Source organism: Balaenoptera borealis, assembly GCF_965194805.1.
Source record: "Balaenoptera borealis genome assembly, chromosome: 4".
In the NCBI taxonomy this organism is placed as follows: domain Eukaryota; kingdom Metazoa; phylum Chordata; class Mammalia; order Artiodactyla; family Balaenopteridae; genus Balaenoptera; species Balaenoptera borealis.
The window spans coordinates 54,290,961-54,307,325 of NC_138861.1; the positions used below are offsets into that span (position 1 = coordinate 54,290,961).

At 35.2% G+C, this 16,365-nt stretch overlaps 1 protein-coding gene across 2 annotated transcripts in view; it reads right to left on the bottom strand.

Moving 5' to 3' along the window:
• Positions 1–16,365, bottom strand: part of CFAP299 (cilia and flagella associated protein 299) — a 623,597-nt gene that overhangs the window by 85,662 nt on the left and 521,570 nt on the right. For both annotated transcript variants that reach the window (XM_082389447.1, XM_082389448.1), the window contains exon 4: positions 12,140–12,282. In XM_082389447.1, coding sequence (XP_082245573.1) covers positions 12,140–12,282 — 143 coding nt within the window. The remainder of the gene's footprint in view (positions 1–12,139; positions 12,283–16,365) is intronic.

Genomic DNA, 16,365 nt, shown 5'->3' on the forward strand with positions numbered 1-16,365 from the left:
TGTATCCATTCAGCCAGTCTCTGTCTTTTGGTTGGAAATTTAGTCCATTTACGTTTAAGGTAATTATTGATATGTACATTCTATGGCCTTTTTGTTAATTGTTTTGGATTTGCTTTTGTAGCTCTTTTTTTCCTCTTTCTTCTTTTGTTCTCTTCTCTTGTGATATGATGACTATCTTTAGTGTTATGTTTGGGTTCCTTTTTCTTTTTTGTGTGTATATCTATTACAGATTTTTGTTTTGTGGTTACCATGAGAATTTTGTATAGGACTCTGTATTTATAAATGCTTGTTTTAAGTTGCTGATCTCTTAATTTCAAATGCATTTTCGATACCCTGCATTTGTACTCTCCTCCCCCCATGATTACCATTTTTGATTTTATATTTTACATCTAATTGTTTTGAGTATTCCTTAACTGTTTATTGTGGATACAAATGATTTTTACCACTCTTGTCTTTTAACCTCCCTATTAGCTTTGTGTGTGGATGATTTCCTACCTTTATTGTATGTTTGCCTTTACCAGTGAGCTTTTCCATTTTGTAACTTTCTTGTGTCTAGTTGTGGCTTTTTCTTTTCTGCCTAGAGAAGATCCTTTAGCGTTTGTTGGAAAGCTGGTTTGGTGGTGCTGAATTCTTTTAGCTTTTGCTTGTTTGTAAAGCTTCTGATTTCTCCATCAAATCTGAATGAGAGCCTTGCTGGGTAGAGTATTCTTGGTTGTAGATTTTTCTCTTTCATCACTTTAAGTATATATAATAAGTATATCATGCAACTCCCTTCTGGCCTGCAGAGTTTCTACTGAAAATCAGCTGATAGCCTTATGGGAGTTCCCTTATATGTTATTTGTTGCTTTTCCCTTGTTGTTTTTAGTATTCTCTCTTTATCTTTAATTTTTGTCATTTTGATTACAGTGTGTCATGGTGTATTCCTCTGTGGGTCAATCCTGTAGGAGAATCTCTGTGCTTCTTGGACTTGGGTGACTGTTTCCTTCCCCAGATTAGGGGAGTTTTCAGCTATTGTCTCTTCATATATTTTCTCAAGCTATTTCTCTCTTCTCCTTCTGGGACTCCTGTATTGTGAATATTAGCATGCTTGATGTTGTCCTACAGGTTTCTTAAACTGTCCTAATTTCTTTTCATTCTTTTTGCTTTTTTTCTGTTTGACAGCAGTGATTTCCATTACTCTGTCTTCCAGCTCACTGATCCGTTCTTCTGCCTCATTTAGTCTACTATTGATTCCTTCTAGTGTATTTTTCATTTCAGTTACTGTATTCTTTAATTCTGTCTGGTTGTTCTTTATATTTTCTAATTCCTTGTTAAAAACTTCTAATTTCTCACTCTATGCAACCATTCTTGCCACTTTTATTCAACACAGTTTTGTAAGTCCTAGCCACAACAATCAGAGAATAAAAAGAAATAAAAGGAATCCAAATTGGAAAAGAAGAAGTAAAACTGTCACTGTTTGCTATGCAGATCCAGCTTTTCCTCAGGCAGCCCTGATGCCTGGCATTGACAGGGGGAAGTAGAGGCATCCTCTAGACCAGTGGTTCTTAAAGGGTGGTGCCTGGACTAGCAGCATCGGCATCACTTGAGGATTTATTAGTAATACAATTTCTCAGGTCCTACTTTAATTTTACTAAGTTAAAAGCTCTGGGAGTAGGGTCCAGAAATCTGGTTTTAACAAGTCTTCTATGTGATTCATGTGTATGCTGAAGTTTCAGAACCCATGATTAGACCAACTTTAACAGAAAACCCAGTGTATGGAATTACTGGACTACCATTGAGAAAGTTGACATTTTAGATCCAGTAGCCTCTGTTTTTCTCTGCTTCTATCTTTACTCTCTCCATAGTTTCCTCTTAATTCTATAGACAGCATGATCATGTAAAAATTTAATTCACATCACTTCTACTACATTTACTCTTTTGTGCTTAAGCAAGCCATTAATCCTCTTCTTACTTGTGAGATTTACACTTCAGCATCCTTAGATATTTAGATTTTCAATCATCACCAGATTGATAGTGTTCCCCAAGTTATGAATGTTGGACTTTTGAACAGAATCTACCCGGAATGTATTGATTTACATGTATTCAAAGAATAGGAACTGATCTTGCCTACTACTCCAGAGAGCAAGATGTGTTCCCTGAAGCATGTTACTTTCCTTTTTTTATTCCATGATGGTCACAGATATGTCATCTGAAGGAAGATTATCATGGTGTGTCCCTATTTATTTAATTAACCCAAATGGGATGGTCACCATATACGTGAAGCAGGGAACTTGCAAAAGGGTGGAGACATTTATTTGTTGTCACAGAGTTTCTTCTTGCTACATAAAACAAAATTAAATTTTCAAAAGAAATAATGGGTTTGGCATTTTGTGAGTTGACCTAGGAAATGGATTGATAGTTTCTCTAGGAAAATGGTTCTGAGTTCCATAAACAAGTGCAGTTTTGGTGCACAGTTTATCTACATATTGGAAATTGTTTATGATTTCTGACAGCTCTACAGTATAACTTTATTTGAATTATTTTATAACAAATACTGTCTTTTATTCTGATTTAGACAATTAAATGAAAAAACTCTGGATATCAAGGTTAATTTGCTACTAATAGTCTTTCTTTTAAAAAACATAGATTTTAAATAGGAAATAAACAAATACATAAGTGTTAGTTCATACTAGTTTAGCTACTATAAAATTTTCCCAAGGAAAATAAAATGTAGCTTTTCTGAAGAGATATTTAACACTTCTTCTTTAACTAAGGGGTCAAATTGAGCATCACTAACTATAAGACAACTTGACATTAAGCACCTTCTGATACGATGCAATACATAGTTGTCACCAATAAAGAATTCTTACTTAAAAATTTTTTACACTTAATACAATCAAGCTTTTAGACTTATCTCCCAGTTTAAAGAAAATACAGATATGAGAGAAGCAAATCAAATAATACTCCAAGGAAACAATCAGACAAATCCAGAATACAGGACAATGTAAAAGGCAACTGGCCTTATCTCTTTAAAAAAACAATGTCACGACCAAGAAAAAAATACCTTGTTGGAAAGTAGGGGAGAAGGTGCTATCTTAGAATAAAAGAGAGTCAATATACATAAGCAATGCAATTTTTGTACACTGTTTGGATGATGGTTCAAAACACTTTTTGGAACAATTAGGAAAATTTGAATATGAGCTGGATATTAGATAATAATAGGAAAAAATTATTAATTTTCTTATATATGATAATGGTAATGTTATATAGGAGAATGTCCTTATTCTTAGGACATGAATGGTGGAACATTTAGGGGTAAAATCTGCAAGCTACTTTAAAATGGTACACACACACCAACATACTAAAGAGAGTTAAAGCACATTTGGAAAAATGTTAACAGTTGTTTAGTATAGGTTGTGAGTATATTGGCATTTATTGTACTGTTATTCAAACTTTTCAAAAATTTTTAAAATTTTGTAATAAAATTTGGAAGAGTTGCACAGTTTGAATGTACTTAATGCCACTGGACAGTACACTTAAAAATGGTTAAAATGGTAAATTTTATGCTATGTATATTTTACCAAATTTTTTTAAATGCTGGAAAAAATCTTGTGTAAAGAATAATACTGTTTGGGATTCCCTGGTGGCGCAGTGGTTGAGAATCTGCCTGCCAATGCAGGGGACACGGGTTCGAGTCCTGGTCTGGGAAGATCCCACATGCCGCGGAGCAACTGGGCCCGTGAGCCACAACTACTGAGCCTGCGTGTCTGGAGCCTGTGCTCCACAACAAGAGAGGCCGCGATAGTGAGAGGCCCGTGCACCACGATGAAGAGTGGCCCCCGCTTGCCACAACTAGAGAAAGCCCTCGCACAGAAACGAAGACCCAACACAGCCATAAATAAATAAATAAATTTTAAAAAAATTATAAAAAAAAGTAAATAAATTTAAAAAAAAGAATAATACTGTCACAACCACAGTAAATGTTGTCAGTGAACTAGAGGTTGTCTCAGATCTCTAATTATTCACTTAAGGTTTACCCAGAGACATAATCTTCAGGGAAACACATTCTAGACAATTAAAGATACTACCAGATAATTGTTCTGGGATTCTGACTTTTTTTAAGGCAATGAGCCAAACAGCCTAGATAAAATTCTACCATAGAATAATGTAGACAGATATTTCAGTAGGAATTCGGTAGGAACTATTCTAGTATATTTGGGTTTTATAGACCAACAGAAGGAGGTCCATCTTTCAGATCTCTCTTCTGCATCCTTGAGTCTTCCATGAGAGATAGTAGTTAATGTTTACCTTTGGATAAGGAAAAACTAAAAGGAGTTAAGTATTGGAAAATTAAATTTATTTGTAAAAGAATTCCATGTAAATATTACAAAAATTATGTGAACCACAGTTCAGAGGATATGAATAGATTCTAAAAGTATCCTGGAACATAACTGAGGTTCAACAAGTCAGGGCCAATTTTTCCCTAAAGATTTTTAGGCTGAAGCCACAATTAAAGGCCACTTTTAATTCTGTCCCGAGCTCTTCCACACACAAAGCTGTGGGGCACTATAATTCTTACTCATAGTGACTGAAAATAAAAGCCTGGTCAAGTACAAAGAGTTGTTTTCTGCCAAGCTCAGTGAAAGGAGGAAGTGGCAAGGGTGGGTACAGGATGGCTGAAATTCCCCAGTCTTAACCATGGATAGCAGGATTGCTTAAAGTTCTGAAAAACAACCCCAAATTAGGTCTTGTCAAGTCAGATACACATCTACAAAAGAAATATATGACCTGACAATGACTAGGATATGGATATAAGACCAAAGGGGAAAATATCTTTTCATGACAAAGTCCTAAAGTAGAATCATGTAGCATCGATTAAAAAAAATCATGGCATCTGGGGTTCCACAGATCTCTATTTGGTCCTGGATTGTGAGTGCAACTGTCTATGTGTAACTTTGGTTAAGCCAGTCAACACCACTATGATGCATGTTCTTTGATGTTAAAATGTGAAAAATATTCCTAACCCATAAGGTTGTTGTAAAGAGTAAGTGAAATGATGTATATAAATTATTTAGCACAGTGCCTAGTGCCCGGTAAGCTCTCAGTTAATTTTTATCAGCATCATAATCATCTCAGGCTTTGACTCAGACCAGTCACAGTGGTATGGAACAACCTGAGAGAACCCAAGGGCTGAAGTTAAACCCACCCAGAGGGGTCGAGCAAAGGAGATCATGACTGGGCTACTGGCAAATATGACTTTAAAAACCTAAGGTGGGAATTTAGACCAGAAGTCACAAACTCAAAGGCCTAGAAGAATCTGATAGGTGTTATATGAATGAGTGACTCAAGGATGACAGTGCAGTTATCAATAAGTATGAGTGGGCAAGTCTCTGTTAATCTGGTGAGAACATACCCCATCTCACGGAGCAGCTTCTATTTAATTCAAGATCATGGCTGGAATGAGAGAATGAAGGCTCAGTGTGGGAAGACCTTATTAGTTTTTAGGAGAATCTGCAAATCAAAGATATTTTATGTGACATTTCCTGTTTCTAGAACATTGACATTGACACAACTTTTAAATATATTGTGCAGGCCAAATAAAACATGTCTGCAGCCAGACACTATTAAATGGTGATCTCTGGTTTATGATTTCTTGTATCACACCTACCTAAGATCAGTACTGGTCCTAAAGATCAGGATGGGAGTGAACCTCTGGGTTGGGGACCAGCAGACCAGAACAGTGCTCTGTGTGTGTGTGTGTGTGTGTGTGTGTATAATGTGAGCCATAAACATGAGCCATATATGTCATTTTGAATTTCCTAGTAGCCACACTAAAAACAAGTAAGAAGAAATATGTGAAAATAATTTTAATAATATATCTCATTTAACTCAATATATCTAGCATATTATTATTTTAACACATAGTGAATGTAAATTTATTAATAACTTATTTTATATTTTTATGATGTCTTCAAAATCAGGTGTGTATTTTACACTTACAGCACATCTTAATTCAGGGTTAGTTACACTGAAAGTACTCAATAGCCATATATGGCTAGTGGCGACCCTACTGGACAGCACAGGTCTAGAGTATGCTTCTCAAACTTTAATATGCATATTGAAATTTGGGGGATCATGTTAAAATGACATTTCTGCTTCACTGGTTGGAATAGAGCCTGAGATCCTTCACTTCTTACAGGCTCTCAGGTGGTGTCAGTGCTCCTGGTCCATGGACCACACTTTGAATATCTAGGAGCTAGATGGTTATGGCAAGCCTCCTTCCATCAGCACTTTCCCCTCCAAAGCACTCCCTTCTCTTTAAAATTTAGCAAATATCAGTTGAAGAGACTAAATTGATATTCTAATGTTTGGTCACCATATTTAGATGTGGAATAATATTAATAACTTTAAAATAGGCAATATTTTATATACCACTTGTAGAAGCACTGAGTCATTTACTCCTTTTTTTTTTAAACTTCAGAACCTGCCAATATGTTACCAGATGCTTTCATGAGAATGCGTTTAAGCACAGGATAAGTGCAACTTTATAGTTCTAACTTCAGAGATTTGGCACGTTCAACATTTTAATAAAACAGACAATGGGACGGCAAGGGAAATTTGACAATAATACCTCTCTAAGCTTTAGTGTTTAGGGGCATTCCTCGGTCAAGGGTATGAATATTTCATGGACTCTCCAAAGAGAAACACAAAGAGAACTTTTTCATTTCCTCCTGACCATTCTATTTGAGGGATGGGTAGAGCTCGACAGGCAGACCTTAGATCTTTGTTCAACAATACATAAATACAGAAATTTAAGCAGCTAAATGTGGGGCAGAATGTAACTTAAGGATTCTACATAGTGCAAATGTCCTCAGGATACAAACACTTTTAAACCTAGAAGCGTGTTTTGGAAGTGAGCAGTGAATTCCTAAGAACTTGTTCTCACTTATCACTGTTTCACTTGTGAACTTTAGCAAGTGATTTATCCTCTTTTATCCTCCCTCGGATGTTAAGTATAATGCTTGTTGAACCTATTTCACAAAGTTGTTCTAGGGAAGTGTAAAGGAACTTGGTAAACAGTAACATGCTATTTGCTTATAGTTTATTCACAATCATGCCCAAAGGAAGGTACTGAATTGTAAACACATGGTCAAGATGAAGTCTGAATTGACAAGATGATCAAGCTCTCGGCCCTTTCTACTGCTGCATTTCATAACAGTTGCAGCTGTCTGCTCATATTTATGTTTTCCACAGTAAAAATGCAAGGCAGGATTCTAATCACAGAGCTACTGTCTCTTCCTACACAGAATAAAACAGCATGTCAAAAGATAAGTAAATAGAAAGGGACATTTTGAAAGTTTTAAAAAGTCTTTGTTTTAGTTCTGAATCAAACTAAGTGTGGAATTATGGATACCAAAGATATTTTTTTCCTCTAGTAACAACTGTTTTAAGTCATTTAACGGCATGAAATCTCTTGAGTGAAAAATCTGAAGTCTGATTCTGATGGATGGCTTAAATTAAACTCAACATGGTCAAATTTTACAGTGGGGTCTTCGTAATAGAGCTAATATTGTTTGAAAGCTCAGAAATTATCTGGCACCGAGGAGGAAAAAAACCCCAAAATGACAAAACTCTCTAATTGAGAAAATTATAAAATATTATTAAAAGACATTAAAGAGGGCATAAATAAATGTAAATAAATAAATGGAAGACTTAATACTATAAAGATGTCAATCAGTGGTACATTGGTCATAACTTGAAAGCAATTCCAATCAAAATTACACCATTTTTTGTGTGTGAATATTTGAAGTTGACTAAGATTTATATGACAGAGTAAAGGACAAGCATAGACTAGATACTCTTGAAAAAGAAAAACCAGATGGAGAAATTGCCCTTCTTTATATCAAGAATTATATGAACATATAACAAATGAGTAAGATTTTATTATTTTAAGGAGAGAACAGTAAAACAAAAGAGTGAGCCCAGAAACAAACCAGCACATACAGAACTCAACTTTTGACACAAATGGTGTTGCAGATGTGGGAGAAGGGATAGTGGACTTTTCAATAAATGTTGCTAGGACACATTATTAGTCATATGGAAGACAAAAACAGAAAGTGCACCCTTACCTAACCACCATATACAGTCTTAAATTCAGGTAGGTTAAAGATAAAAAATAAAAAGCAAAACTACAGTACTTTATAGGACAATATCTTTATGACTTCCAGAAAGGTAGGAATTTGTTAAACAAAACACAAAAAATGCAAACCTCTGAGGAAAAGATTAATAGAATGAACTAATCTATCAAAACTTCTGACTTCTGACCATCAAAAGTCCACGTAAAGGAAGTGAAAGGAGAATCACATACTGGAAGATTATATTTTTCAATATATATAAGAGGCAAAGGATTAATCAATATTCAAAAAAATAAAAGGAACTCCTGCAATTTATAAGAAAAAGAAGAATAAATAACCAATAGAAAAAATGAGGAAAAGTCTTAATAGATACTTCAAAGAAAGGAAATCTGAACAACCAATAAAAGATGCCCAATCTGACTAGTAAACACAAAAATAAACATTAAGACCACCATGAGAGATCAATTATAACTTAGCACAGTGGAAAAAAAAGTTTGTAGATGTCATGTGTTGGTAAGAATGAGGGCTAATGAGAGCACTTATATAGTATTTTTGGTGGATATAAAATAGCATAACCACTTTGAAAACAGTTTGGCACTATCTGTATACTCTTGTGCTTTCGGCTTTGCATTTTTTTCATAAACTTAGGAAAATAATAAAACATTTATTTTGTCTTTCTGCATGAATTGAATTCTATTTCAGGGCAATCAAATAAACAATGAGGAAAAGTTATTCTCTGTGGAAGAATTCTAGCTAAAAAATGCAGAATGAATGATAGAATTAGAAAATCACCATTATACAAACCTTAGGAAAAACACTGAGGTAGCCTTCATTATTGTATGCTAAAACCACTGGGTGAAATTTGATGGGAACTTTATGATAGAGTCATCAGACTGACACCACCTGAACCCACTGATCAAACTCACAGAGTTTCAAATTTTAAAAAATCTTACCTAAAAAAAATTGAAACTGAATTTCGTCAAGCCAGTTGACAGGAAATAGGAGGATAGAGGGAGTGTGTAACAAACAACAGCATGAGCACCATCAGTCACATTTAGAATATGACATTTCTTAGGACAAATGACCTAGTTTCTCCAACAAATCACAGCATAAAAGATAAAAAGAAGGAAGGGGGCTGTTATAAAGTAAAAGAATAACACAGTATTATTTGGATTTTGATTTGGTCAAACCAGCTATGGAAAGATAACTTTAAGATAGTCAATGAAGTATGAATAAAGACTAACTAGGTATTAGATGATATTAAGGAATTATTTTGTTAGGTATAATGTCATGATGGTTTCATTTAAAATGTTATCACATGAAGATTCATACTGAAGTGTTTACAAGTGAAATGACATATTTTATATTTGCTTTAATATAAACAAAGCTGTTAAGATAACAGAATCTAGTATTTTTAGTAAATCATTAGTTATAGAGGTGGTGGTGATGGAGAGGAAGAGGTCTAGGATAACATTTGGATTTTGCGTTGGGTTACCAGGGTGGTACTATTCGCCAAGAAAGGGGACACAGAAGCAACAGTAGGTTTTACAGATAAAAATGATTTTAATTTTGAAAATAAGTTTTAGATGCTAATGGGATACCCAGAAGGTTCTCAAGTGAGCAATAGGATAATTGAGTCTTAAAGAAAGAAGAGATCTGTGCTGGGGTTATAGTTTCAAAGACAACTCCACTCCAGAAAAGTGATCAAATCACTCAAGAGAATGCATATGATAAGAAAAGAAGTCCAAGGATGAACTCTGCTGATTACCAACATGCATGAAATAAACAGGGGGAGAGTTCAATGAGAGATTCTGACATAAAATGTTAGAATATTTGAATAGTTTTGAGAAGAAAGAATTAATCAGCATAAGGATTAATCAACAGTAATTAAATAATGTAGAGAAGTTAAATAGGATGAGAAATAAAAATAGTGCATAAGATTTTGAAGTTGGCAGTCACTGGTGATTTTAGCAGGAGTTGTTTCATTTGAATAATGGTGGCAGAGGGCTAATTACAATGGGTTAGCACCTACATGAGAAGTGAGAGTTGGAGACACTTGTTCTTTTGAGGAGCTTAGCTGGAAACTGTAAGAGAGGTAGAGGATTTCTTTTCTTTAATATAGAAATGGTTCCAGCATGTTTAGAGGCAAGATAAAAGAGCCAGTTGGGAGAGTCAGTTTGAGAATGTATAAAAAAAAAAAGGAGAATAATAAATGAAGTATGGCTTCAGTGAAAAGAAGAGTGAAAAGGATAAAAAACAAGTTGAATAAATTAGCTCTAACCAAGTCAAGGAGTCCTTTTCTCTCTGAATCTGGAAAAATGTGGTGAGAGTAGATGCATGTATAAAGGAATATTTCACTTAATAAAAATGAACTACTAATTTTTTTTCCAGAAAAAAACTGTTTCAAAAAGTAGAGAGTGCAGCCACTTATTTTATTTCAGAAATGTCACCAGAAAAACCTGAGTCACTCTGAGGGCATATACACCCTCGTGGTCTTTGGGGAAGCCTAAGCCTTGCTGTGTTGGGGGAATGTGGACAAGTGTGCAGCAAATTGGGCCTCTGAGAGTTGGGCTGAGGGAAGGCGGTCATGTGGTGTTCTAAGAGTTAGGGGCGGATGTGTTCTGAACATAGATGGTGGGTCCAGGGGCCAGTAGCAGCCAGAATGGAATTGTGATTGGGAATAATTAGAAGGGCACTCTGAGGGGGGTGCCAGCTAGTGAGGAAGCTGATTTTGGTTGACAGAGAGACAGACAGATCAGGTGTTGGTTTCTATGTTTAGACTCAATGTTCTCTGTGAAATGTGAGGCAAATATGGACAGGAGTCAGGGTCAGCAGTTGAGAACAATGGTTTTGAGAGAGTGGTGAAGCTTCAGAATATTTTGGAGGGAGAATGGCGAAACTAAGAATTGAGAAACAGCAAATAAATGGGTGGCTGAGGGCCAAAAAGGGGCTGGCTGAGTTTGGAGACCATAAGTTATTGGTAGCAGCCATCCACACCTTTGTGAAATTTCTTAAAATTTCCTTCTGCATTACCCAGGGGTCAAGCTAATGGTGCAAGCAAGAGGATAATTGGGTCAATCTGCTTTTGAGGGTTATCAGGACAGATACAACCAAAGCACAAAAAGACATGGGCAGCTGGGATTATTTATTGCAAGAGGCAAGTTAAATGATTTTGCTATGCATCTAGGTTGGATAGGAAAAGGGGTATGTCCATGAAACGGTGATGGGTTATGAAGTCTTCAGATAATAGCAAGAAGGATGGGCACAAGAGGGCAGGAATGTCAGAGGAATAGTGTTGTTAAAAGTGTCAAATAATCTGCTGTACAGTGAAGTGGAGTTCCTTGTGCTATACAGCAGGTTCTCATTAATACCCCAATTTTAAAAAGTGTTAAATAATCTGGATACAGCAGTGGAGAGTTAAAGCAGAATGCTGCTACTACTTTTGTGTTCTATGATAAGTGAGAGGTGTAGAATAAAAAGTTTAGCTTGAGAGCTATTCAGGAGGTGGTAGAAGGATCGGGATCTATAAATAGGTTGACTTTGTAGAGTAGATCCTATGTGGTGGGATAAGGGTTACAGAGGAAAGGATAGGGGTCAATAGTAAAAAGAATCATGAGTAGAAGAAATCCCCAAATAGGCCAAACAAACAAACAAACAAACAAAAAAACGGGACGAGAATGTGTTCCATGGACTGCTCTTGAGGCTTCTAGACAGACGAAGTCCCAAGTGGTGCAAGAGACATGAGAGAGTAGCAAATTTTAGGCTCTACTTATCATTTAAAAGGAATGTCACTGAGAATTGACTTATCTCATCTCTGAAGACTTCCCTTCCTCAGGCTGTTAATGGAAAATATGCATCCACGTTCATTCCCCGTTTTAAAATGTATTTACTTTTTATTCAAACCACTCTTACCACATTCTTGCTATATATACATTAGCGTTCCAGAAAATAAAATTAAAATCCTTATCTTTACCTCTGAGAAGCTTGTTCTCTTATTGAAGGTGTGAGAAATGTGCACAACTTACCTCATATCTGTGGGTCTTGGAAGAAGTCTTTTTTTTCCACTAAAGTAGACTTCAAAATCTTCAATCTTTAGCCTGTGGGCATAGTCAATGTATCCTGATACCTCCTGCCCATGAGAATTTCTGTCACGAATAAAGATCACGGACTAGTACATAGAAAAATAGAGAATGGAGAGAGTAAATGAACAAAACTCATTTCAGTAAATTTTACATGATAATAAAATATACAGTTATTGAGTGATACCTGTGTTATATCCTATTCTAAGTGCTTTACGCTTCATACTTACCATGATCCTATGGGGTAGGTGTTATTATTTTCTCCTGGCAGTGAAGAAATTTATGAAAAGTTAACTGAACATGCATATAATACTTATATATAGTAATTGTATATAACAATGTCAATAAATAACTCATAGAAGTCTTCCTAAGGACAGACATTATTTTCAGTATTTGAAATACATTATTTACTTTTTTCCCAGTCCCATTGTCTTCTCTTTGTCATCATTTTGCAAGTTAAAAAACTGAAAAACAGAGAGGTTGAGTACCTCACACAGCTAGTAAATTGAGAAGCTCAGATTAAAACCCAGGCTATGTGTTTGTCCTTCTAATCATTACATTCTTTTTCCATTTAAAAACCTATATATTTTATGTTATATATAGAGAAATGGGGTCCCTTCTTTTTATTATCATAAGAGTCAAAAAAGTCTCTACAAAATTAAAATCTCTTTGCAAATTAAAATCTCTTGGGACTTCCCTGGTGGTCCAGTGGTTAAGACTCTGTGCTTCTATTGCAGGGGGTGCAGGATTGATCCCTGTTCAGGGAACTAAGATCCGCATGCTGCACAGCATGACCAATAAATAAATAGTTAAAAAAAAATCTCTTTACAAATTAAAATCTCTTTACAAAATTAATTCTATAGGTCAAACCTATAGAGAAAGTACATATTTCTCCTTTGTATCAATTCCTTCACAAATATCTTTGAGCAGCTACTACATGTGAGACACTGTTGAATGTGCCAAGGATATAGTGATAACCAAGTCAGTAAAGGTCCTGATCTCTTGGAACTTATGTTTAGGTAAGCAGAGACAGACAATAGACATGAAAAGAAAACAGTACTTACAGTGAGGGATAAGTGTTATAAAGCAAATAAAGAAGATGGTTGGCTAGAGGAGTTGGTGGTGGTGAAGGCTACTTTAGGTAGAGTAATCAGAAAAGACCTTGAGGAGGTCTTCAAGCCAAGACTTGAAGGCTAAGAAGAGGTAAGCCTTGTAAATATCTAGAATAGGAGCCTATCAGGCAAAGGGAACAGCTGGTAGAAAGGCCCTAAAGTGGAAACAAGGTAATGCAAACAGAAGAATTGTAGTCTTTTCCTGCTCAAGCCAATAGAAATTGATCTCAAGTTCTAGGAGGAAAAAAAGAAAAAGAAAAAACCCTAAGTATAATTGGAAAAGCTCATAATGTATTCATTTCCAAATCTAGATCAAAATGTAGAATTTCATGGAGAAGTTCTATATTTGGAAGAACCTGTAAACAAGCCTTCCTGCTCCTCTTGAGCAATTACTGGATTGTTACTTGTTGGGTATTTGTGTAGTCAATTATAGGGAGTACTAACACAGGTCACCTTAGATAGCAGAGTTTCCAAAAGGGTGAAGTTAGAAAATTGAAATAATTCTTTTTCCTCCTACACCTATGAAAACAGGTTGCTAACAATATGCCAACGGAAAAATGGAGGAACAGAGACACAATTTACAATTATTTGTTATTCTGCTGATGCTTCATCTTCCAGCTTACTATGGAACAGCATTGGGTGCTGAGAAGACTGTGCTAAGAAGAATCCTGAGGCACTTTCTTAGCTCAAGGGGAGGGAGGGTTGTGCTGGATTAGTGATGTTTCCCATAGATATGCCTGGATGAACTAATAGTCATTGTTATTCCTGTGCCCAATTGTGTATAAACTCAATCCATAGTCCTTCTCATTTCCCCCATGTAACTCCCAGTTAAATTTATATAGATTTATCCATGCTTTTAGTCACCTAGTTTTTAGTTTATACAGCAAAAAATTTAAATGGATAGTAACTTAGACTTCTTGAGATTCTCACACAACTAAACCAATAACTAACTTTGCTGTCCCTACTTAAACAAGGCCATGAGCTATACATATTTCATATGTAATACGAAAGGTGCTTGTAATCTTTATTCAGTCAAGGCTGCTCCGGATGTAAGGCAAATCATGCAGGGACAGAGAGGGGGAGAAAGATCCAAAATAAGTCCTTTACTTTCAAAATGGAACTCTATTAACAGAAAAGAAAGCTCCTCTGTCTCTGTCTGTCTCTGCTTTTGTCTCTGTTTCTCTGTCTTTCTCTCTGTAAATGAGAGATGGACCAGCCTTATTCTTCCAGCAGAATAGCATACCAGATATTGTAACTGACCTTCCTGCTGAAAACAAATACGAAATCTGGATAAAATCTAAGAAATAACTTGTAACATGCATTGAGACACTGGCAAGAAAGTGATGAATACTCAGAGTCCAAAAAATAAATGAAAGCAGGAGCCCAGAGAGGAAAGCAGAACCCTAAAGTCATCCAGGTATTGCCCAGCCTTAGAGAATCTCAGCAAAGATTTCATGATTATGTCAGGTGGGGGTGACAGGAAACAAAATCCAGTCTTTCAGATAGAGAGACTAACAGGACATATTGCAGCAACATAAAGCTGAGAAACAAAAAAAGGATGAAAAAATATCTCCACTGTGTTCAGAGAAAAGAAGAAGAATCATTCCAGAGTTACATCTAGAGAAAACACTTTTATGGTGAACAATATATAGATTTTTTAGACCAAATAAATAAATAAATAAATAAATAAGAGACTTGGCTAACAACAGCCTCTTGCTCAAAGAAATTCTGCAGGATGTACTTCAGGCAAAAGAATGTGACTCCAGCTGGCAAGTTAGAGATAAAGAGTAGAATAATAAGAAAAAATATAATAGATAAGGAATATAATCAAATATTATAAATATGTAGGTAAATATAAAAAATTGTTGACTGTGTTAAATAGTAACAGTATCTTCTGTAATAAAAATAACAGTATGCCTAAAATTTTTTATACAAATGTATGTTTGGAGAAAGTTGTCAGAGTTAAAGTTGGAGTGTCTAAATTTTTTAGAATGAGGGCAGCTATACTGATTAATTTTAGAATTTGCTAAATATGTATGTATAAATTTGGGTCACAACAGGAGATAGTGTATATCATCTTTAAATTATTAGAGGATAAAACAAAGTGAGGAAAAAACAATCAATCAACGAAACTGAAGGCAAGAAGGAAGAGGAAAAATTTGGAAGAGGCAGGACAAGTAAAATACACAAATGTAATGATAGTATTATGGGCTGTATTGTGTTCCCTCAGAATCCATATGTTGAAACCTAACTCTGAGTACCTCACAGAATGTTTTAGACAAAGGACCTTTAAAGAGTTAATTAAGTAAAAATGAGCCCATTAGGGTAGGCCCTAATGCAATCTGACTTTATAAGAAGAGGAAATTTGGACACATAGAGAGACATTGGGGGGTTGTGTGCACGGAGAAAAGACCATGTGAAGACACAGTGAGAAGGATCATCTGCAAGCCAGGAGAAAGGCCTCAGAAGAAACCAAATCTGCCAACACTTTGATCTGTTTTGGACTTCTAGCCTTGAGAACTATGAGAAAATAAATTTCTGTTATTTAAGCTACCCAGTCTATGGTATTTTGTAATGGCAGCTCTAGCAAATTAATACAATAATAATAAATTAAAATAATTAAGTAATTACAATAAATGTAAATGGCCAAATGTTTAAGTTAAAAGACAAAGATTATTAGAGTGAATACAAAAATATGAAGTAAAATATAAGGTTGAAAATTAAATAATCAAAGAATACACATAAGAAAGTTCCTATCCAAAAGAGAGCTGGTATTGGCATATTAATATTAGGCAAAATGGACTTTAAGGCAAAAAGCATTACTGGAGATGGACAGTCACCAGATAATGATGAAAGATTCCATTTACAGAAAGATAATAATTCTAAACTTGAATGAACCTTTGAAAAGATAGCCTTAAAATATCTAAAGCAAAAATTGATAGAACTGTAGAATAAGTCATCATCACTGTGGTAAATTTATCTCTCTCATTAAGTTCTAGATCCAAGAGAATAAATACTTAAATATTATAGAATAAATATAGATTGTAAAGAATTAGAAAA